Genomic DNA, 25,163 nt, shown 5'->3' on the forward strand with positions numbered 1-25,163 from the left:
TGCCACTGCTTGAATACTCATTATACATTAGACTCAACAATTAGTCATTAAGCTTCAGATTCAGTGAAAATTATAGATCTAATCTTGGCCAGAGCCCTGGCCAAAATAATAGTAGAACATGAGCGCATGGCAGCCGGCCTTATGAATTACAATCCACACTGAAAATATAAATTCTCTTTTGCACAAATATTCCAACAGCTGGTGTACGGCCAAAACATAGTATTATAGAATCAAGTTTATTATATCTTTCCAGTACAAAACAGTGTTTTACCATCAGGTCAGTGGACAGATAGGGACACAGATATGAAAGAGAGAGGACAAAAGGAAGAAGCTTGTAGTAACATCAGCCCTAAAAATCACTCGCTCAATAAATCCACAAACCTTGCTTTAAATAAATGAGTGTGGTGGTAAATACCATTACCTTTGCTTTAGTAAATCAACACTGAGGTAAATATAAGGAGTCATTAACATAGTAATGGAATAATAGTGCTTTGATTAGCATGTTAGTGAGTGCAAATATTTATTGTTTTAAATATGGGGAGAATGGAAAAAACTAAATGCATGAGATAGCTACAGAGAGAGGGTGAGAGACAGAAAGCACTGGATGTAAATATTTATGACAAGAAATATGCATCTCAAAATAAGGTTCTGACAGTTATCTGTGTTGGAGTTTGTGTTTTGTGCATGCTTGTGCATGCTGATGTATGTGAACCACAGAGCAAATGTATGGGCTCATGCAAAACTTGTGTTGGTAATAAATGACATGATGAACAAGCACAAGAGTCTGTGTGTGTGTGTGTGTGTGTGTGTGTGTGTGTGGATGTGAATAATCGGCTGTAAAGGAAAGATGGTCTTTACTGTCTGTTCTCCTGCTTCCTAACATTTCTTACTCAGTGTGCCTCTGATTGATTTTGCTGCTACAGTGGATCACAGTGACTTTGGCCAATGATTCGAAGAGGACGGTGAACAGACATTTTTGAGTCCAGTGACTCAAACAGTAAAGGCCATTTCTGCACCTAAAGGGCACGGTTATTGTGCAGGTTGCCCTTTCGAAATGGGGAAAAAAACAGCAGCAATAGTTGTTCACTAATATCTCTTTGAGAGAGTATGATGAATAAACTAAAATCTTTTTACAAAATTGACAATTGAAGACAATTTTGAGATTCATTGTTGTTCATTTTACAAGTTCAAAATCACTAAAGTTAATGGAAACTACTTTGTTTATTAGCCTATAAAATTATTATCTAGTATATATCTTTATTACTATTCTTATTCATCCATTTCATAAAACTACTGTCTCAAAGAAACATTTCACAATGGTGTTAAATAACTAGAATCAGCACTCAGTTTTGTTAGTGCATCTCCTGGTTTCCTAAACTGTCGGATATGACCAAAGCAAAACAGGTCTCTGGTGAGCTCCTTCAGTACTTAGTGAGCCTGGGTCCCAGGGTGAGATATTACAGTTCTCATTTGATTCTTTGGCTAAAGGTTTTTCAGAAATCCTGTTAAATGCAGCATTAATTCCAGATTAATTCTCTTATAGGCAATATAAATGAGGTTTATATAATAACTAAGAAAATATATGTGTGATGAGTGCTGAGTTTGTTAATTAGCTAATTTAATTGCTAATTCAGTAATTGGGTTTTCTTCATAAATGGATGTGGGGGATAAAGTGGGGCAGACCACCCAAATCACTGATTCAGTAGAACCATGGCAGATTTTAGAGTTTTTTCAGTCATTCAGAGTTTCCTCTACCATGTGAATTCAAAGTTTTAATGATTTTGATTTAGAGATACTTACTGGAGAACTGTATAGAAAATCCTTGCTTGCTGATAAAATAATCAGAATCAAACTGCAATGTGAGTATGTTGAAAGTTGAGTGGATATCTTCAGGTAAGGCTGGGCCTGACCATTCTTTCAACAAGATCCCCCCGTCTGATGGGCCAGATGGACCATCCCAAACTCTCAGGATATCATGGCCAACCTCAGTGTCAAAGACGATGAAGTGGAGGCTGAGAAAACACAGAAATTACACAGCAGATCAGAGATACAATACAAGCATTAATAACTGTTCTTAACAAAATAAAAACATAAAATGAAGCATAACTGAGAAGAAACAGATCACGTTAGCGCACACACACACACACAGGAATGTCAGCAGTGGCCACAATGTGTTGAGAAACACGATGGTGGCATAATGACTAATGTGGTGTACTCTCCTACACAGCAGTGGCTTTGACAGTGAACATTTATCTATAATTAGTGAATATATCATTACCTGACAGTCTTGTGAGTTTTTACCTGTATAGTCCATGTAGAGTGAGGGCTGTTGTTATGTGGGAATTGTCCTATATAATGCTACTACTGTATTACTGCCAGTAAGCCAGTAAGCTAACCAGATCGTGGCCAGAGCCAAGCAATCTGCAGATACTTGTTAGTGTATGTGCTGTCTTATTTCCTTATGGAAAACAATTGCTTGGCTAGTTTCCTTTAATGTAAAACCAAAAAAATCTCCAAATAACTGCAGGCTGTCATCATACTCACAGTGGCTTCAGTGTATATCCAACTGCTTCATAATTACCTGATAGTCTTGCCCGTATCAGCTTCTATAGTCCAGGTACAGTGAAGGTTGTTTTCATATGGAGCAGGATATCCCGGAGACAGAATCCGTCCAGACACTGCTCCAGTTATGTGACCTCCACACTCCGCTACAGGGACACGAGTAAAAGGGTTGGTCAGGGATGACTTTTTCCCCTCTCGTTTTATTTAGGTTCTATGTATTAAGAATTAAAATATATCCATCCAGTCAGAAATACATACAGAACCGCATTTTCATCTTAACCAAATTAACAAACCATACACAAACCCACAGCAGGTATGACACTACTACACACATTCAACTGGGCAAACATAGAAGGAACATCAGGGCATTTAACAAAGCAAGGATCGGCAAACCCATGTATTGTAGGATTACAGCAGGGTTATTATGAATTACAAACCCTGCAGCAGATATTGTTGGCATCTTGCAGCCCTCTCTACCATAAAAACAAGTCTTCTCAATAACAAAGACATTTGAACTGTATTGGAGAATATGAGTAATTGAATTAACTTTTTATAAGGTGACCAAAAAAAGAAAATAAATCCTATAAAGCTATACCAATTCACCTGCATTGTCATGGTGAATCTAAAACTTGCCAGTCCTGTTTAACACAACCTGATTTGTATATAGTATGCTATAATTCTGTGGATTAGTAGCTCTTGCCCTCCTGGTTTAGATGACTTGTTCATGTTCATCCTTTTACAGTGTCCCTCTCAGTTAGAGGTCTTCACAGCTTCACTTTGTTTCTCAGAACAGAGACCTGACCCGTGACCTGAGTTCGACCAGGCTAAAATTGTACTCTAATTGGGTCAACTAGGGTCTCGTTTTACTGCCACGGTGCTCAGGGTCTGTGTGTAAACACGTCTAATATCAGAATGGATCTAAATGGATCAGAGCATACACGGTATCATCTCTGATCACGTGGTATTGTGCGTCATAATCGCAACCAGAGAAAACATTTTGGGAAATCAGTAGCCTACAGTATGTAACAAATGTATGTATCTTGGTTACAAAATTATTATCTTCTGTCTATCAATCGCTGCATTGGCTACAGAATATTGGCAAAGGAGAAAATATGATTTTCAGTATTGCTATAAATTAGGCTTTGATGCCATTAAACAAATCATTTTTGGAATTAGTTTCTATGACTTTACATTTGTTCTCAGGACGTTATTATTATCTTACTCCTCCTCTCACACTCAATACAACTAGATTCATTGTATTATATTTCTTGGTCTTCTTTCCAGCCCTATTAACATTTCAGTTCATCTCTACAAGAGGGGGCTCCACTACTTTGCTGTAAATGACTGTGAGGTGTGAAGGTTGAGTTAAATGAGAATCAGTTAAGAAAGGCTTGAATCATTAAATCAACCTTGAATTACCCAAGCTCTTGCCATACACTCAAGGTTGGTAATTAACTTTGACGGCTGTTTTCCCTTAAGGATCTCCCTAAAGTTTTCAAAGTTCATGACAAAAAAAAATGCTGTTTGATGCACACGAGAGAACTGTCTTTTTGTGTTATTTTTACATTGTTTTCAGTGGTAAGGAACAGGGGAGATAGCAAGAAGCAGGGAAAAAGGCTGGGAGCAGATTTGAGCTCATCATGGTAGTACATGGCACACATGGTAGCTGACTGAGAAAGCAGATCTCAGATTAGACAACAGTTTGGTATAGAGAAGGCTTATATCAGTGTATACATTGTGTGTTTGTGCGAGGTAAGAGGGCACCATTACATGTCATTACCATGACAACCTACTGCTGTTGCATTACCCTAGGCAGAATGCACACAACTACACATTCACATGTACACACAAACACAATGGGAGTTGCAGATAATGACACACACAAGGCCAGAAACATACTTGTAAACACTTATGCAGTTACACAAGCTCGTACACACATATGAATGCACACACACAACCATCTACCCCACACACACACACACACACACACATACACACAATATAACCAGTTGTTTCAGTCCCTGGTGATAGAAAACATAGGAGTAAAGGCAACTACTCTGCTATGTTTTATCATGAAAATCAGGTAGAGAGGGGAAAAATACATTTATTTAGTAAGCCTGGGCCAATGACAACTGGAATTTCTAGAGATAGAAAAAGAAAGAGTATAAGAGAATAAGATAGACAGGTTTACTGTATGAAAAGAGAACGAGAAAATGACAAAAAGAGTCTGAGGTAGACCATCACTCTGTTTGACTTAATGTGAGAGAAAGACGGTATAGAAACAGCCTGAGGCAAAGCCATCTCTTCATTTCCATGCTAGTACGTGCAGATATGGGACTGAGCCAGACAGACAGGGAAGGAGACAGTCAGAGAGGCAGAAAGACAAATGCCCCAACAGACAAAGGAGGAAGATACAAAGGTAGCTATAGGGGTAGTTAGCCCAGGGCTCTACAAGCAGCTATTCTCCTGGTTGCTGGCTTACCTGAAATAAGGCAGCGACAGAGCAGCTACAAATTAATGACTGCTGAGGTACACAGGGACACACACACACACAGACTGAGATTTACACACATCCAGCCAAAAACGCATACTCATTCTCATTCACACCCACATAAATACATTCACTACACACACCTATGCACACACATTCTTTTTAGTTGCTATTAGCAACCACATCAGGCCATGTCCCACCTCAGAGAGCTCAGGTGTGCTGGCAGGTTAGAAAGACACAAGGTTTGGCTCTGCAATAGGGAATTCCAAATTAACATGTGCCGAGTGGCCACGTCTACTCAACAAGGTAGAAATACTTAGAGGGAAAGTGCTTTAATTTGTAAAATATGCAAAGCCACAAAATATTTATGGACAAGCAGGAATTATGGACTTTAAAAATTTGCTTTAGGGATTTCAAAGCTAGCTAGGAACAATACAAACAAACAAACGTCGAGTCCATGCTTCACTGGTGGTTGCTGAATGGCAATAATGAATCAGAATGGCTATCTGTACATGCTGTAGCTAAAACCCAAAACAACTTTCACAGGTCCATAAGTAAAAGAAAAAAAATCACCATGTCAAAGCACGTGAATTGTTTGGCACACTCCTTTCCAACCTAATTAAGAGCTGCCAAGCGTCAACTAAAGCTAAATCTGCCCTCTGGCAGCTTATCTACCTCAAAACCTGGGAAATATTCACATTTATTCTAGATATGCCAAATAAAAAACCTTTATTTTTGTCATTTTCACTGTCTGAAAAATAAAACCTGATATTGTGGCAGTGCACAGCAACAGTCAAATAGATGGCTGATTATTACATCATGCAGTTCTCAAAGGCTTCCATCAAATTTTCTCAATGTTGTGTTCTTTCAACTAAAAATTGTTAATTTTGATGCAACTCAACAATTGCTTTTATGTCCCTTTTTTTTCAATGTGCATTGATATAACATTCATATTAGAAATAAGCTGTCTTCCTTACTAAGTCAATAAGAATCACAGCATTTTGGTGTTTTAACCAGTAGTATGCATGATTGGAGTTGAATATTTTTACAGTTATAATAAATTGTTACTTTTGTCGTTACTCTCAGTAGCTCTCTGTTGAAGGCTGAGTCAGAATGATCTAAAATCTGACTCTTATTCCTAGAATAATTTTATCACAATTAGTTGTCCTATCACAGTTGATGTGGGTGTACAGTAAACTACAAGCAAAACTAAAAGCTTAATTACTCTTGGTGGAATTATTGCTACTACTTTGACTATATTGACATAAAAGCATGCAGGCAAGGGAAATTATTTATTAGAACTTTTGAAAGTAAGACAGGATGCAGTCATTAATTTTAGGTTGTCACAGTAGAGTGCCTATGGGTGCACTTTCATTCCAGTCTGTGTTGTCCAGTATCAGAAAAGATCTCATTCAACAATTTCAGATGAATCAATATTGTTTTTACATCACATCACTTTCTGGCATCTGAAAAAAGTCCCTCCTGATAGAATATTATATTTATTGTGCATGCGGAGAATAGAACATTAAGCTAAGGCTTCTGTCAAAGTCCTTGGCATAAAATACTATGCGCACCTTCAAGGTACAAGAAAGTAGTCTGGCTTACATTATACATTTATCAAAGTTCAATTCCGACAGTCATCCCCTATTTTTGCACCTTAACCATGACATCCTTAAAATACACAGACGCCTGGTGCACTAAAATCTCATACCTGGTGACATCCTGCTGTACAAGCACAGATAGCCTTCTGTGTACAGTTTGATGGATCAGTAAGGGCTGTTTTTACTTGTGAATTAGCGGCACAATGAATATTGTGTGTTGAATCAGTCCCCATGCCCTCTTTTCAAAGTATTCACCTGTACTGACTCAATCACTTGTTCACTTACTCTCTCTTTTGAATCATCACACTCTTGCTGGAGCTTAGAAACAGACACAAGTAGCTTCAACTGCTGCTTCTCCCTGCTATTTTTCTTATTAAATTGTATGAAAAAATGTTGGTTCATAATTCAGATAATTCATAATTCAGATAATTCTTGTAGTTCTGAATCATTGCTGTACATAGATCGTACACGTGTTGGCATACTAACCAATACAGGAAGGAAGTGGTTTGTCCCAGACACGTCTGTCCCCGCTAAGACAGGTCAGTGTACTGCTGCCATGGAGACTGTATCCAGGGTTGCAGGAGTACAGGACAAACGTGTTGGCATAATGACCGTCGTCCTGGATCTTATAGCCATAACTAGGGACACCTGGTTCTTCACAGCGTACTAGGTCAAAACCTAGAAAGAGACACACAGAGAGAAACACACACACAGGTACGTACACACATACAGATTAGGTCTTCCTGTCCATGCAGTAAGACAACATTGCATTAATGAACAGGGTGATTCAGAGCAGTTTTGGACAAGAGGACATAAGGTCATACTATTCTTCTCCTGAATCCCACTACTTCCTGCAGAAATTTCAAGTTTGAACACACTGTTAATGCTGAAATCCTATGTGACAGCTGCAGTGAAAGTTACTGGACATTTCTACAGATTCTACTCATATGCTTGCTTCCATAATATTTTAAAAATGTATGGGCTTCTCCCTTTTCTTAAAGATATAATGATGTGTAGTGAGCAGCACGAGCGATTATATTTATGGACTGAAAATGTGGTTCCTATATGAAACTGTGGAAAAACATCAAATGATTATTTCACATCCCATACAAACACAAATATACTGTACACTCGAATGAGCACATTGCGAGGGACGTCTGTGTGTTTTGAAGATATCAAAGAACAGTAAAGTTTCCTGCCTCTAAGACAGATGGATAAACAAAGACACAACAATGTCACCAACATATTTTCCTTCCCTCAGGTCAGCCTCTTATGACCAAAACATCTACCCTCAGATCAGAAACGTCCGAGAGACCCTAACCCTTTTTCAATAATGTTTGGCTCTGTATACCGTATATTAGCCCACTTATGACATAACAACTTACTGAAAGCATCATCCGATCTAACTTATAGATTTAAAATAACTTTACAACAAGCTTAATATCATTTACAAACCACACTGCAACCACATATACTAAATGTACAGTAACATCCATGGACTATAACCATCATTCTTTCATGATAAACTGAGCTTTTGTCAGTAAAGACTGTGTAATGTCTTTTTGTCAGAGGGTGTTGCTACATTACTTGATTAAACAACAGCAATCTCCACCAATCCTCTTGACTGCTGAGTAATATATTCATATGTGAAAAAAACCTTGTTATCTGTTATTTCTGGAAGAATCGGGACACAAACTCAGAATGCACTCATTGTCCAATCACAATTTACTCTTCCATAAAGCCTTGTTATAACATTGTTTTCACAGCCAGCAACTTTTGAAGTTAGCTGTCGCCACAGTTTTGTGGTGTGTCTCGAACTGTCTATCCCTTCCTGCATCCACTTCAGTAAAACAGATGCGTCTCACTTCTGTCAACCTTTCTTGTTAAAGTCTTGAACAGATGTTTGAATTCTTATTACTCTATTAAAATAGCCTCTAACCTGTGTAGTATTAAAGCTGTTTGACTCTTAAGAAACCATCGCTGCGTCTCTTGATCAGATGCTTCTCTCTCCATTCTCTTGTTTAAACCTTCTATCAATCTCTCTTATCTATCCATCAGCTCATTCATTGTAGCAGAACTTTGCAGAAGGTGTCACCTTCTCCAGTTGAATGACTTGCAGATTAATAACTGTGTAATGGTTTAACTGACATACAGAGCATCCATCTAGTATCCATATACCATCTACCTTCATCCGTTTGCCCCTCCATACAGCCGCTCTTCCACTTCAGATGTGTCACTTTTTCACCTTCTTTTAATGACTTGCAGATAAATGCTCCTCTAACAGCCGCTTTGACTTACACAGCAGCTGGTCTTGCCTTCTTAACAGACTCCCTTTAAAGCCTTTAAGATGTGTGTGTGTGTGTGTGTGTGTGTGTGTGTGTGTGTGTGTGTGTGTGTGTGTGTGTGTGTGTGTGTGAGTGTGTGAGTAAGTGAGAGGGGTCTAGTGTAGTAGGCTATGCAATCACCCTTCCACTATCAGTGCATTCACTGTAAGACAGCAATCCCCCTTTCAGACCACAACCAAATAAATGTGTTTTTTAAACTCTCAGGTCAAATGAGTGACACAAAAAGGGAACCCAGTAAGCTGTATAAATTAAACCCTACTTACAGATGGGCCCAAGAGACAAATTCATCATGGCCTTGAACTCACCTGATCTGATGAATGACATATCAGTATATAATCAAAATCAATATGCCCCTACCAGAGATGGTGTAAAAAAGACTATTGATGATATCAATATGATGTCATAAGGCAGCTATTAAAGCTAACCTTATAAAACAAAAACGGAAACCTATTAAAATTTTATCAAGAATGTAAACCCATCAGAAAAATAGCAAATGAAAAACATTGCCAACCATCAACAACCCAGCCTTACACATTAGGCACAATTACATTTTATACAAATAGAAATGTACAATTAGGAATAAAAAACAAAGAAACCTGAAGATATTGAAAATGCCATTAATCAAAATCTATTCTGGGGTACAAAAATCAACACAAAGCAACAACAAGCACTACCCATCCAAAATGATGACATCTGGAGAGCACATTTTGAAAAGACATACCAATAAATCTAATTAATTCAGATCAATGTATTGTAAAAGAAAAACTCCAAACATTAGAAGAAACAATTAAAGACAATCAAAACCCCCTTGATTTCCCAATTACTTGGGAAGAATTGACAAAGAAAAGATTGTGGTCCAGACAGCATTAAAAACAAAATGCTCAAATGCAGCACCACAGAGATACAGGGTGCAGTGTTGAAGTTGTTCAATATACGGCTGATGACCTTGTTCTACTGTCTCCTACTGACCAAGGACTACAGCAACAGCTGGAGATAGTAGAAACGTACTGTCAGAACTGGGGCCTGGCAGTAAATATGAAGAAAACTAATGTCATGATTTTTCAAAAATGCCCCAGATGCCAGGAGAACAAATACCAGTTTTCCACTAATAATCAAATCATTAAATATAGTATGAGTTATACCTACCTTGGTATAACCATAACAGCATCAGGGAGTTTCAACATGGCAGTGAATGCACTAAAAGAAAAAGCTCAAAGAGCACTAAATGCAATTAAGAGAAAATTTTATAATTTTCAAATTCCAATTAAAATTTGGCTTAAAATATTTGATAGCGTCATCCAGCCCATTGCACTATATGGTAGTGAAGTATGGGGTGATGATAGCTATACCCGTTGGGACAAACATCCAACAGAATCTTTACATGCATAATTCTGCAGATACATTTTAAACATACACAGAAAAACACCAACAAATGCATGTAGAGCAGAATTAGGCACTGATAATTAACATTCAAAAGAATGTACAACATTCAATGAAATAAGGAATGTTTACTTTAACAAGTTCAACTCTGTAATTTCAGATTTTAAAGAGCTAAATGACCTCTCAAAATTAAAAATACTCCTAGGAGAAGGAGATAGGGCAGATCTTGCTGCCCAATACATATCAACATGCCACAATCTGAGGAACAGTGAATGACCTACACACACACACACACACACACACTCTCTCGCTCTCTCATAAAAAAAAAATGTTGCAGTGTTTAGTTTTCACTTTTTGTATTTTATCTGCAAGTCTACAATTTATGATGATGATGATGATGATTATTATTATTATTATTATTATTAGTATAATCCCATCTTACTTATCTGTATATATTTTAATATCACAATTCTTCTGTTTATGTATGTTTTTAGAGAGAGAGTGAGAGAGTGAGAGAGAGAGAGAGAGAGAGAGAGAGAGAGAGAGAGAGAGAGAGAGAGAGAGACATGTATGTGTGTTTCAAGCATTCATATGCTCATTTCCTTTTTCTGTATGCTTATTAAACTACTGTTAAACGACTTTGGAGTCCACCTTCAACAGAAATTGCTTGGAAAACTGATTGCTGATCTCTTTTCAGCTGTCAGAAGTGAAAGAAATAGCTTGGTAATTTGCTGACGGAGAAAGACTGGTCTCTGGAGTTTTGTAGTACATGAGATTCATTTTGTTCTGGTATGTAGCACTCAAGAATCACTTGACTGAGGCACAGGACAGATGCAGGATATATTCATGAGGGCAATCTAACACAATCACAACCACTTTAATTTTCAATTAAAACCATCTCCTTACAAGGACCTTCATGATGAGCTACTCAAAATTTAGCATGAGAGAGAGTGTGTGTGTGTGTGCTTTCTTTCTTTGGCCGTACTTGAACAAACCATGGCTGTAACAGTAAATATAGAAGAAAAACAATCTGTATTGCTGTCCAGTTTCTAATCAGTTGAGCTTAAGTTAAAAACAACTCACTTGTGTATGTGAGGCGGAAGCCCTGATTGGTTCCAGAGGCGTTGCTGTTGAACTCCAGCCACAAGCGATTGGATGTACTATTGATGACATAACCCATCATGTCCTCACGTGTAAAGTTAGCGAGGAGACGGGATGAAGTGTTCTCTCCATCATACACCTGTCAATCAAAACACAAGAACAGGACCGCATAACATGAATAAAAACATGAGTTAAAAGTGTTTGTGTGGTTTTGTCGAGATTTATGAGTGTGCATGTCTACCAATTTAAGTAATGAGAATATCACAGAACATGGGTGCACAGTTACTGCTGACATGGTCTGGAAAAATAAGGACGACACAAGATGTGGTTGGTCTTGAAACCAAAATTGCAGGGCACTGCTATATTTCCTGTGCCTCTCCTCTGCAACACACAGTGAGTCACCAAAATACCAAACAATGCAAGCGAGGCAAAAAACCTCACTGGGCTTCAGGAAAAAGCCACTTTGCTTAGCTTTGCATCAGCATGGACTGAAGGAAGCACCACAAAGATAGAGCCTAAAATATCACATGAAAGTTGCTGAGGTCACAAGTGAGTTGGGGCTCTACAACAGTCAGCAGAACTGATGAAGCCTCCTTTGCATTATGTTAAACCATCAAGATTTTATGCAACAATTCAAAGAGTAAAGAAACAAAACATTAAGGGGTTCCATGATGGGTAAATAAAGTGGTTACCTTAGTATTAGAAGTGGTGGAGTGAGACTTCTGAACAAACCTACTTTGAATTTTTCTGTTTCAAACATTGTCTAGCACCTGTGGGAAGCAGTAAGTATCAATTTGTGCATTGAGAGGATATTGCAGCCCTCAATGGAAAATATAAAGTAGTATATTCACAGTTGAGCATGTCTCCAGCTGTGATAAGTGGTCCAAATTTCAGTTTATATTTTTAAAAATGATGCTGCTAAAGTGGATTCATTTAACAGAGGGAACCATTAACAAGTAATACAGTGTGTTTCCTAGAAATCAACAGTAAAAGCTGGAAGTCAAAGCTTCTTCTTGCTTAAAAACAGCAAGACATTGTCTGTGTGACTTAGTTTGAGAAAAAAGAAGGCGATGAAAAGAGGAAAGTGAAGACAGGATAGATTGGATTAACATTGTAGAATTTAGCTTGTATTCCATTTGATGATCAGCTTGTTCTTCTTTCCATTTGTAAAAATTATGAAATTGATGAACATTTTAGCCTTCTTGCTAGACTCAATCTCTCTTTTTGGTCTCCTAACAATTTTGCTTCTTATCAACCTGTAACTGTATGCTTACACTGGCAGCACAAACAAGAGAGAAAACAGCTGGAGATCATTTATTTCAAATGAGCGCTGTGAGACAAGTAGATATGGAGGGTGGAGTAATGGCTGCCAGAGAGATCTTTGCAACTTGGCAACACAAGAAAGTTGAGCAGAGTTTAACATCACACATCATCAAAGTGTAACAGTGTCCAATTGAAGGGCTGATGTGCACAAATCACTACTGCAGCACTTACCAAATATGCACTCACCATGTTCTAAATACTTTTGTTTTCTCCAAAACATGACTCAATATACAGATTTGTCACTAGCACAGTTAACAGATTGCGGTTTGGAACCAAAATAAGCTAACATAGATACATGCAACAAAGTAGCTGTGCTAGCAACAAATGGAAGCTGTGTATTTAGCCATATTTTGGAGTTTGCAATATACTGAGCATACAGATGGAGAGCAGAGTAGGGGATTATACAGCAGAAGATGTTAGAGAAATGTATATGGATGATTTTAAACTAAAAGTACCATTTCACGTTTATAGGTAGTTAAGTATTTGCTATTGAGACACTTTGTTTTAGACTCTACTTTCTGCCTTGTAGTGGTCAAAAATCTCTGAATGCAGGTTTAATTTGAACAATAGAGAAGTAGTAGTTTGGGAAGTACGGTCTACTTTTGACTGCAGTCTGAAGGGGAGATTTAGGACTCTGAAGTACCTCATAATACTATGTCACAGCTGGGATATAAATGTGAACTGCTCATGCTTATTTTTGGCAGCCAGGGACTCTTCCACAGATTGGTGGTGACAGGTCTGCAGGTGGCAGGAATGCCAAAGAAAAAGGGCTAAGGCAATGTACTGTTCTATCTCTTTAAGGATTGCCAATCAGAGGAGACACCTCTACGTGAAGCCAATGTAGGAGCTACAGTATGAAGATAGAGAGGCATGGGAAAGGACAGTGTGAAAATTAGCAAAAACTTTAAAAAAAAAAGAAGAGCTGTATAAAAGTCTGTATTTTCCTTCGCTGTTCCTCCCTCCCCGCATCCCTCCTGTTCTATCTGTCAGTGTTACCCAATTTTGCATCTCTCTCTCTCTCTTGCTTTCTGTTTCTCTCTTCCTTTCTCTCGGTCTTTCTCTCCTCCTCTCTCTGTTTCAGTAAGACTCAGTATGGTTAATGAAAAGCCCTGCAGCTAATAAATCAACATGTCACCATCTGCCACCCCTCCTCTCTCTGTCTGTCTGACTCTCTCTTTCTCGCTTGCTCTCCTACCACCTCTATTTTCATAGAACAATTCCTGCACACCCCCACTTTGTTTCTTTCTCACCCTCTCCTTTTCCTTCAGGGTTGGAGTACATCTGAGTAAATTTGGTCAAGCACTATATTAAGAGGACATTTTTAGGCGAACTGAGCTTGGCTAGCCCTTTCCTTAATAGTGCCAGGGCAAAAACTTAGCCAGTAGCAAAAGGAATTGTAATGAGCTGGTTCATATGTTACAGGAGATTTGAGCCTTTAAGCTTGCTCTAACTGTCAAACAAATGGTTTGTGTTCAGCTGCAGTAACAGGCATTAGCTCCATTACGGTTAGCCTGGGGAGTGTCATGCTAATTGCTAGCCTAAGTGGCACTTTGGGGCTTCCCTTCCAGTTCATTATAGTTTGCACTTTGCTTTCTGTTAATTCTTTGGGAAAGTTATAATTAACAGACATGATGTACATTACTAATCATTGCCCTTATAAACTGCTAATTTCTATAGCATCACACAAGATGACTATAGAACACATCATTTCATCAAATCACGCACCTGCTTTCTATTACACTAGTGCCAAAACTGCTTGATTTTACAGTTTTTTGTACATAATTTATGAGACTAAAGGTCAATAGCCATGCTACTGTAGCAGCCTCATTTAGCTGTTATGCCCATTAAACGCAAGAAAGAAAAAGAAAAATATAAATTGATAAATGTGCACATTCAAAGGATATTTTGGTAACAGCAATACATTTTTTCTCACACTGTGGTAACTCCATTAGGCATTTTGAAAAACATGATGCTTGTCCTTCATTTAATCATTCCAGCTGTGTGTGCAGCAAAACAATCAACCAACTCCAATGCTTACATGGATTCAATAACACATAAAGATATTAATTATCATGTCTAACATGTTCAAACGTGTGTTGTATTACCATCAGAGTATTTGTACCGTAACATCAGTGTATTGCAACAGTTGGGAACGACAAACACTTACTTTTCATCTAATTTAAAAAGCTATTCGTTATCAGTCATTTAGGATCCCAAGCATCAAAATTGAAGCCAAAAATCTAATATTGTTATATGCCCTATGTTGAATGTGATGCATCATTCTTCCAATCAGTCTTGGGGCTTCCCATTACTTTTTGATTGCTATGTTAGCATCCAGTGCGTCCTCATTAACTTTTGTGATCTCTAGTCATTCTCTGTATTCTGTTCCTCTGTTCCTGTTATTTTCTGATAAGGAATCAATTTATTACAGTAAATACTATGTCAAATGCCTCGCAAAAACACATTCATAATTTGAAAAAGAGCAAATGCCTTCCTGGTTGAATCCTTTTGTTGAATTACACAGACAATGACATTATGGGAGGGTGGCTGCAGTGTAAAGCATTCATAATTCAGGCTGTGATAGAATATACTGTATAAGAAATATTTAAGAATGTTTATGTCTGTTAACCATCTTGGTGTCACTTTCCTTTCCTTTGAGGAGATTTTTGTTTTTTTTAAAACCTATCCCACTGGGGACATTTCCAGATTTTACAATGACGTTATTTCTCTCTAAAAGTCAGGGAGAACCCTGCTAATACAATCTAACCACAGACAGGCTCAGCCAATGCTCTAGGCCTATTACTGATAGTACACTCTAACCACATACTGGCTTAACCATGCCCTCAGGCCTAATACCGCTCAGAGACATAGAAAAAGTCTTAGGCGATGTCTGTAGGACAGCGTCAAGACTGTAAAACAGCTCACACAGCTGCTTCTAACTGACACTAAAGTGCATGTACCCGAGAGAAGACTTAGGGAATTATGAGCCTTGGGAACATCTGTAATTCTCTTTGTAGTTTGTAGCACATCCAAGTTTATAATATGTAAACACTTCAATGATTTCCTTATACATACATTGTGGCAACTCCAATCCTTAAAATGTATGGGGACACCAGCAGACTGAGAAGAACCATAATAACATATTGCAGATCAAGCTTGTATCGCATCCCAGCGTCTTCAAGCGCAACAAATCTCGCCCAATTACAGCAGACATTGCATACATGATCAATCAATATGGTGTTTTTCTGCAACTCAAAAATAAAAAAAATTTTAAAAAACGCTGCAGGTTGAGGCATATGTCTAAACACAAATCATTTTGGCTGCAGTCATGTGATACTAGATGGCATAGAGGCAGTTTTACACATTGTGTGAATAATACGTTTCTATTCTATTGTATGGCATTCTGTTCTATAGCCAGTTATTTTATTTAGTGTTACCAGATATTAGGGTTAGCCTAACCCTAACCCCCCTAACCAATAAAAGTGTATAAAAACCAAGGTTCACCTACAAAATACAACAATAATATACTGTAGTGGGTTCGTTAGAGTGTTAACAGAGGCTGAATTGATCCTGTTGTGCCTTTGTTTCCCATGTATTCATTCAGCCGTGGATGGCCACTGCAGGAGCACCATCAGCATTAATAGAGTACATGGGTAATAAACCCATTGCAGGGATGTTACTGCTTCTTACAACAATGTTTAACACATCTAACAGCTAGGGCAAACCTTGCTAATACAACTGAACTACACACTGGCTAAACACAGCCCCTCTCGTCATTCACCTTTTTACGACAGCCTTTCCTTGCACACCTCATATAATCAAGGGCTACACATTCCCCGATGCCTTAATTGGACCAGGTGTGCATGGCTGGAAAGGAAGCTTGCCGAATGGGTGGGCTTTGATGACTGCATTGAGAAAGTTTGGGCTCTGCAATGCAACATAATAATGGCTACTGAGTACACAGACATAAAATGTATAGATGAGAAATTCCCTTTCAAGGCAGTTCTATGCTTTTGTGTCAATCACAGAAGACACAAACTATTGTGCACTATTGTTCTGGCATCATGCAGGTCACTGTACCTCCTGATGAGTGAATGAACTCATTAAGCATAGGAAAGTACTGAAGTTGTTAACTTTAAGTGAAACTGCGTACGCAAGTCAAGTCAAGGTTGAGGTTGAATATTCTGGTATTTCTTGTTATATTGTTGAATATTGGCTTTGAACATGAAAGTAACATACCATTGGCTATACAATCTATACTCTTTGATACCTCTGAATAAAGACATTCCAGATATTTCAATAAAACCTAACAAATGCTGCCATATAATTAGCAAATAGCTACATATTTTACAGTGAAAAACAGCATGTACTGCAGGACCTGATGAAGCGCTAAACGAAACGTGTTGTATGTGCTGATTTTAATAACAAGTGTGTGGTCACTACAACAAACACTTTTTTTTTAACGATACATTATTTTACTGTGTTCATGATCTTGCCAGCAGCCACAGCTGCAATTATTGTTTTCTTTTTAAGCATAATTATATGTATAATAATAATCTGTTCAAGCATATACGTGTCAGAGCATATACAACTTTAAATATAGACAGCTTTTGGTTATGGCTATAATTCTGTATGTGCGTTGTGTGTATCTGTGAATAAATTATGCATTTACACATTTTGCACCACCTGATTGGGAAAAGCTTGTCATATTTGCACGTGTGTGTGCGCATACCTTGAGATAATCTCCATCTTGCAGTGAGAAGCTCTCAGCTTTCAGCCTGATTCCCTTGCCCTTTTCGGTAGTGATGCGGTAGATGCACTCGTGGTTGTTATCATAGCTGGAGGGGAAATTAGGAGAGAGGAGAACACCTTCTGGTCCTAGTGAGGAGGCTCCACACTCCGCTACAGCAAGAGAGTAAAGGGGGCAGGGACAGCGTGGATCAAAATCACAGCATTTACACCTAATTATCTTTGATCAGTCAAAATATCTGGGTTGGCTTGTGTAAAAAAAAAAGAGGGGAGTCACAATTCAACATGAAAAAGAGAGATTAAAGAGTAAAGTGCATATCCAGTATAACCACAAACCTTATTCAACTCAGCAGACATGATAACAATAATGATGATGCCGTTTAACATAGCTTAAAAGCACTTGTTTGAAATGTGCTTCAAATAAGACAATAAAAACAAGGATGAGGAACAGCAAAAGACATTCAAAAGCAAAGGAATTTAAACGTAAATTGCAGAAGATTAAAAAGAGGGCAAAATGAACAATTGCACAAGTGTCTCATAGAAATTATACAGAATTATCTAGCAGGTGCAGTGCCTATCAAAGTCTAGGAATTCAAATAAGTGGTGCAAATAAGGTTTTGTCATATGTAAATGAGTGGAGAAAAGAGGGGAGACAAGCAGGCTTTTAACTCTCACTGAGGAGGACCACCACTACTTGGAAGGGAGAAAGCGGAAATGGAAGTAATGAGATAGACAGGAGAGAAGCCTGTGTGGAACAATATGGAACTCAAAAGTGTTTATCAAATCTGAGCAAATCTAAAATTCATAACAACGTTCTTGTAAATGTTCTGTAGTTTTTAAAGCAGATTATGGTAGGAGATAAGGAGCATACATTTAGGAAGGCTACCAGCAATGCTTCAGAAAATCTTTTGAAAGTGAAAACAGCACTTGGTAGTGAGAGGATAGAGGATATTGAAGCAGGAGAAGAAAGGGCTGAACAGAGAGCTGGAAGAGGAAGAAAAGACAAGAAGATAGCAGATGAACCAAAACAGACAAGGGCCTTTTGAAAATATGCAAAGAGAAATTAGAAAAGGGAAAAAGGGAGTAACAAAAGACATAGTATTAACAGTTTTCATATTGCAGCTAATGCCCTAATTATCTACCCAAGGACTGTCTAAATACAGAGGAAGAGGAGGAGAAACACTTTAGAAGTTAGAAAGAGAGAGACAGAGGGCTAAAGAAAGGGACATTTGTAAAGAAAGAGAGGGAGAGAGACGAACCCAGTGAACAGTGACAGCTGCTGTTGCTCAGTATTCTCTTAGTCAGGTCTCATCTCTTGACAGATAATGCTATTATAGCATTTTCAGTCTGTTCTTTTGGGGGCTTGAGAAGTACCAGCAGCCACCAGTGAGACTCTCATAAATTACCAACAGCATCTGAGGAAACACTGATACTCATCAAATACCAGCAAATTACAACCTGCTAACAGCCAAATCCTGGCAAATAAAACCAACTGTCAACCAGTGAAATAATAGTAAATTACCACTGTGTCAGCAATAAAACACTGGTGAATTACAACCAGCAAAATGCTGATACTTTACCTCTACGCTTATTCATATGGTGAAGAAGTTAATTTGAAAGTTCTATTTTACAAGCTGCCAGTTATTTTCACAGAAGATAAACCACTCCAAAGCTATAAATACTGAAGGCAGAAATACTTTTGAAAGGCTTGTTATAACATCGCTATTTATAATGTTGTATAAGGAAAGTTCAAAGAGTATACAGTATAATGCCCACACTCTAGACAACTACTATGTCTGAAACTATAGTCTGAATGTAAAAAAAATAATTATCTTGATTTGTGTTTTGTATGCAGTGTCAGTCATTTTACATTCTGACACTAGTCAGTGAGTCTGTCTGTCTGTCTACTTGACTGTCTTACCGATACATCGTGGTAGTGTGTTGCTCCAGACTCGCCTGCCTCCTCCCAGACAAGTGATCTTGCTGTCTCCCTCAAGTCGGTAGCCATGGAAACAAGAGAAGGCCAGCGAGTCGCCAACTCGAAATCTAAATCCCATCCTCCTGCTGTACGCTGGTACACCGGGATCCTCACATGGCTCCAAGTCGTATTCTGTATATCCAGGAGAGATATATAACATTGTTGAGGAGTCATTATAAAAAGACTAAAGTAGTACGAAATGTAATGCAATATATATATATATATATATATATATATATATATGTGTGTGTGTATAAATAGAGAGAACTGAATTACATTTAAAAATTTGGGGTCAGGAAACCTTTAAAGGGAAAGACTTCAAGAAGACTAACAGATTGGTTTGGCAAATGTACATCTGGTTAACTAGTGCACCTCCATTATCATGCAGCCTCAGCGGCTTCCCTGAGCTTTTATATGGGACCTTCTTGGACTGTCACCCATGCAGTGGATGCGACAGTCCTAAACAGGACTAAGAGTGCAGTATCAATGCTTTTTAAAGTTTTATGTAAGGTCTGTGACAATAATTATATAATGTTAATCAGCCTAAAAAGGCATAAAATTGGGTTTTACAAGTTAGATATCTGTTACAGTTTGGCTAAGGGCCTTCAAACTATTAACCCTTTTTTGTCAACTTCACGGTTTATGTAGTTACTGCTCTCTGCATTTGTAAGGCAGAAGAATGTACTATATTATCAGATAAACCGTCGCTGTCATCAATGTAAAAAGAGTTAGACAGTCTTTAGGCGGACTTCCTATCCACTACATCCAGGTTAACAAAAATAAGTTTCTGTTCCAGTGTTCTTACCTGAGAAAGTAATATTAAAGCCTTCATAACTCATGGAAAAATCCGATATGAAACGTAGCTGAGCGCTGAAGTTCCCGTAGAGCCCTGCTTTGACACTAGGGGGCAGCACTGAGCCAGTGAGTCGAGCTACTGGAACCTGGAAATTGCTGTCTTCAGTGATGGAAAGGTAGTCATGGTTCTCCTCCAGATGGAAAGTGTGGAAAACCAGATGGACTCCTGGAAATCCATGGATGAATGGAAGGACAGATGAATGGATGGATGGATGCATGAATGGATGGATAGATACACAGTCACAGATTTTTAAAATCAGAACTAATTAATGGGTCGTTCCATTATGTCTGTGTATGTGTGTTCTTACCTTTCCCATGAGATACCTCTATAGTCCAGGTGCAGTTAAGAGAATTGGGGTAGAAGTCAGGAAAGCCAGGAGACAGAATTGTTCCTGTTTTACCATAGACATAGCCTCCACAAAGCGCTGCAGAGAGAAAGTGACAGACAGAGAAGGGTGGAAAAGAAAGGGAGAAAACATTTCTATTTTTACAATTGTACAAACTGAGCTAAAGACAAAGCTCAAGAAATTCTGAAAAATGACTACCCAAGTTTAACACCTAAAAATAAAGACAATATCATAAGTAGGTTACCACATGATGACTTTTTGTCTGATTTATGTCCACTAGCCAGTAAACGGACCGGAATTAAACCACATTTGGATTTTTTGCAGACCTGCAAATTGCCAGAATTTTGTGAGCTGAGCATGGTGTGCTCTATGCAAAAAAGTTTTTCCACCGATATTAAAAGAAGATATTAATTAATAGAAGGGAGACAAGAAACAGCTGTAGTTTCACAATGACAAATGGTAATGCAATTTAACACAATAAAAGTATACAGCAGGTCTTGAGTGGGTAAACTTGGTAGCAAATAGGTATATATTGCCTTAAATCCAACAACTTTCAGTTTCCAACTGATGTCTCCATTTTGAGCAAATGTGTTTCTTATTAAACTTGAAATAATTGATTTTTCTAGGAACTTGGGGGCACCGGAAGCAAGTTAACACATGATTGACATTTCATGACCTTATAAGTTGATATGGAACTTGTTAGTAAATAGTTGCTTATCTACACATTCAGAAGGCACAGAGCAACATTAGTAATTAATTAAGAGTCATGTTTCTGGCCACCTGGCAAATGTAAGTCCAATATTCACTCTCTTTTATCTGTTTTTGGTCTCCATCAACTCCTGAGAGAAATATCTGTTTCTTCAGCTGCTAAATGCTAACTCTGTCTGAGGTTTTGTGCTGAGCAGGTAGTGAACAGTGGTTTTTTAGAGCTTTTTGTCTGAAAACAGCTTCCTGCTGCAGCCGAAAACATCGATATGAGAATGGTGGGAGGGAACAAAAACAGTAAAATTGTGGGTTGGACAGCTAAACAATGAGCTGAAACTTGCTATAAAACTCTGCAAAGCTGAGGGGAGCTGCAGATTCAGGTGATAATTCTCTGTAGGTTCATGACTATGAGCGACCCTTTTCAAATTATCAGATTGTTTTCACACTTTAAACAATGACGTAAACCTTTTCCTAACCTCACAAGAATTGTCTTTAATTGACTAAAATAACACATAACACACAAACATAGGCATCTGATAACATTTTCATGTAACGAACAGCTGACCATGGTGTGTCTGCTTCAAGATATTATCAAATAATCAAATTTGTGTTGGAGGAACATAATGTTGTTGTATGTGTCCACAAGATACTGTATATAACATGCACTGAAGACTTTTTGATTGTGTTACTGAGAGAAAAGTAGAACTTAAAGCTTCTACATACAGCTACAGAGAAAGAAACAAAGGGTGAAGGCCAAAAATGCACTTTACAAAGAAAAAGAAACAGAGCAGGGAGAATGTGACAGAGAGTGGTTTGTTGAAAAAGAGTGACAGATTGGTGTGTGCGTCACCTAGCCTCCACACAGTCAGACCACTGATATGGAACAGGACAAACTCATTTGGGATAGAGCAGAATGGAGAGTAAAAGAGGACTTGCGGTGCATTAGAGACTGTTGAACTAAGATAATATAGTGACTCTTTGTTTCTCTCTCAATGTGCCTCCATCCTTTTCAATTCTATTCAGCTCAGTTCAGTTAAATTTAATTCAATTAAAGTGTTTCAAGGTGCTTGACTGGCATGAAAATAAAAAAGAATGTTTTTCTCGCCTATGAAACAAACACATCCCAGACTATAAACTGAAACATTTTTTCTTCACCATTAATGTCCCTCCTGTTTGATTGTTGACAGTTTATATATATTTTGGTGCACAAAAGTCCCTTTTAGCTCTTAAAATAAACAGTGTGATGATTCATTTGGTGAAAGGTTCGTAAAATATTATTATTAAAAAAATAATTTTGACTTTATGAAGACAGATGTCTTAGCTTCTCTTATTTCATCATACCGCAGCTATTCCAGTGTGTGTTTGTAGAGAGCTGTTGTGTCTCCTCCTCTCCACCCCTATCTCTCTGTCTATCAATGTCTTTCCTCCCATCTCATTCCATATCATATTTCAACAGAGCTGGAGTTGAGTAGCTGTGATGAGAACCACTCTCTCCCTCTCTCTCTCTGACTAGCTGTCTTTTGTGTGTTGTGGTAACCAGCGCCAGTTTTTTCAAACTCCCATCAGGATTCAGCTAAAACTAGGACACTGTCTGACTAAATGACCCTTGTTGAGGGAGGCATGTGTGTGTGTCTGTGTGCGCATACTGTATCTATTGTGAGTGCGCAAGTGCACAGTTCAGTGTGTATGAATGATCCCTGTGTGAGAAGATAAGAGACAGATTGTTAATGTATGTGTGTGTGAGAAAGTTTGAGTGAGAAAGATGCAAGAAAAAGAAAAGAATAAGACAGAAAGAAATTTGAGGGGCAAATCAAAGTGTGGCGGCCTTCAGTGTGGAGAGCCAAAGCATGAGACTGGATGCTGAAAGAAAAGCAGATACAGAATGATATAGCTTGTTTTTCAGAGAGGGGAGAGGTAAATAAAGAAAGCATACCAGATTTCAGCTACATTCCTCCTCCTTTTTCCTGCCTCCATGTTTTTCACTATCTCTAATTATGTCCTTCTTAAAGGATGCCATGGCATTTTTTACTTAAAGGGATACTACTTTTTTTACTTAAAGGGATACTACTAAGGGATACTACTTTAGTCGCTAACGAGTTGTTGTCTTGGCACTAACGCCAAGCTTTAAAATGTTACAGCGCACCTTCAATATTTTCCCTGACACGTAAAAGAGCAGCCAGTGGTCTGTATTATCTGTTTGGTGATTTAGCTGACCTGCAGGAATACGATGAGCGGTTTGGGTCCAACAGACACTGTGGCATTACTAAAAGAGAATGGTCTCTGTACGCCTGCGGGAGGACTACATGTCATTTTATTTTTTCTTTTAGACAAATACTGTCAAAATAATGAATTTTGGTGGCTGCGTAATGCAGTGTATATGGTGGTAGAAAAAGGTTAAGCTTTTCCTGTTAAAATGTTAACTGTGCCTCTGAGACTATACTGTAAATAACATTATTGTCGTTAATGTGTGTGTATGAGTTGCTTTGAGTATGGCTGTGGAAGTTTTTAAAGATGACTTCGTTTTTGGCTATAAATTGATGTGAGATGTCCAAGCCCTTTCTGAGTGGACTCTGTGTTTGTGTGCGTTTGCTCTGGCTTCCTCCCACAGCTCCGAAATATGCCAATACAGTGAACGGCACATATGGAATGGTCAGCAGGTAGGAAAAGAGTAAAGTAACAGAGCAGGTAAAGACAATGATTATCTGATTTATCACAATGTCAGTCATGCTGAAACACATTTTCCATGATCTTCTCTAAAAGCAAACTATGACATATTATATTTTAATCAAGCTTACACACGATTTTAGAAAAATGCCATTCTGAAATAATGTGACTTGTAATGTAACTGCTGTCTGGTGAGAGACGGTATGCTTGGTTGAAAATTGAAAATGTCACAGTGGCCGTTTAAAACTGCTTATGTTATATGGCTGATACTGTGAGACAGATTGCATTGGTATGAACTCACTCCCAAGTTGAGACATCCTGACTTTGGCTTTCAAATTGGATTCTTTTCAATCGGCAGATTGAATCAGACGCTGTATATTCATCTCCCATGACAGCATGAGCTGTGGGCAAAATGCTGAATGAGAAGGCCTGCGAGTGGCCAGTGAGCATCTGTTTTAGTGGTGCCTGTTGACCCGCACAATTTCACTGTGGCTGGATGTCCAACTTTGGCCATTGTGGTAATGTGTACTCTGGAGTGTGGACTGATACACATGTACAATTAACACTACGGCTGCCAGTTACACGTAGTGAAATGGAAAAAAGCTGAATACTGGGAATAGCGAATAGCATATTTTTATATCCTCGTATAGATGAAAGAATTTACTGATGGGCGCACCTGCACCAACTCCCTCTCCCCCCTCCTCTGCCTCTGACTCTCTGGCTCAACCTTCTTCTAGCCACTTTTCCCTGTCCACTCCACTTCTGTTTTTATGTTCATGAAGAGGGGGCCGTCATGTTCAGGGCCATCCCAAACCAGTTAGTGGGAAAATGAAGTGGACTATAAAACCCTCAAGCAGCAATTATGCATTGATGCAGACATATCGCTTACCCACTTTCTTTACCTAAATGTTGAAATAAGATCATGTTGTTTAATGATTTTATTTATGTGCTGACATAATTGTATTGTATATGGAACATTTCTTGGACCTAATGTTTTTATTTGATCATTTAAAGTTATTTTATATGCTTGCACTGTGATATTTAAGTCAATAAATAAACTAC

General features: G+C 38.3%; 1 protein-coding gene across 3 annotated transcripts in view; it reads right to left on the minus strand.

Annotated features, from left to right (window-relative positions):
- Window positions 1-25,163, minus strand: part of LOC122876003 (CUB and sushi domain-containing protein 1-like) — a 491,774-nt gene that overhangs the window by 106,679 nt on the left and 359,932 nt on the right. For all 3 annotated transcript variants that reach the window (XM_044195800.1, XM_044195789.1, XM_044195805.1), the window contains 8 exons: window positions 20,694-20,810; window positions 20,336-20,551; window positions 19,474-19,662; window positions 17,536-17,705; window positions 11,463-11,619; window positions 7,141-7,332; window positions 2,582-2,708; window positions 1,801-2,012 (listed from right to left, as the gene is read on the minus strand). In XM_044195800.1, the coding sequence (XP_044051735.1) occupies window positions 1,801-2,012; window positions 2,582-2,708; window positions 7,141-7,332; window positions 11,463-11,619; window positions 17,536-17,705; window positions 19,474-19,662; window positions 20,336-20,551; window positions 20,694-20,810 (1,380 nt within the window). The remainder of the gene's footprint in view (window positions 1-1,800; window positions 2,013-2,581; window positions 2,709-7,140; window positions 7,333-11,462; window positions 11,620-17,535; window positions 17,706-19,473; window positions 19,663-20,335; window positions 20,552-20,693; window positions 20,811-25,163) is intronic.

Source organism: Siniperca chuatsi, linkage group LG1, assembly GCF_020085105.1.
Source record: "Siniperca chuatsi isolate FFG_IHB_CAS linkage group LG1, ASM2008510v1, whole genome shotgun sequence".
Taxonomy (NCBI): domain Eukaryota; kingdom Metazoa; phylum Chordata; class Actinopteri; order Centrarchiformes; family Sinipercidae; genus Siniperca; species Siniperca chuatsi.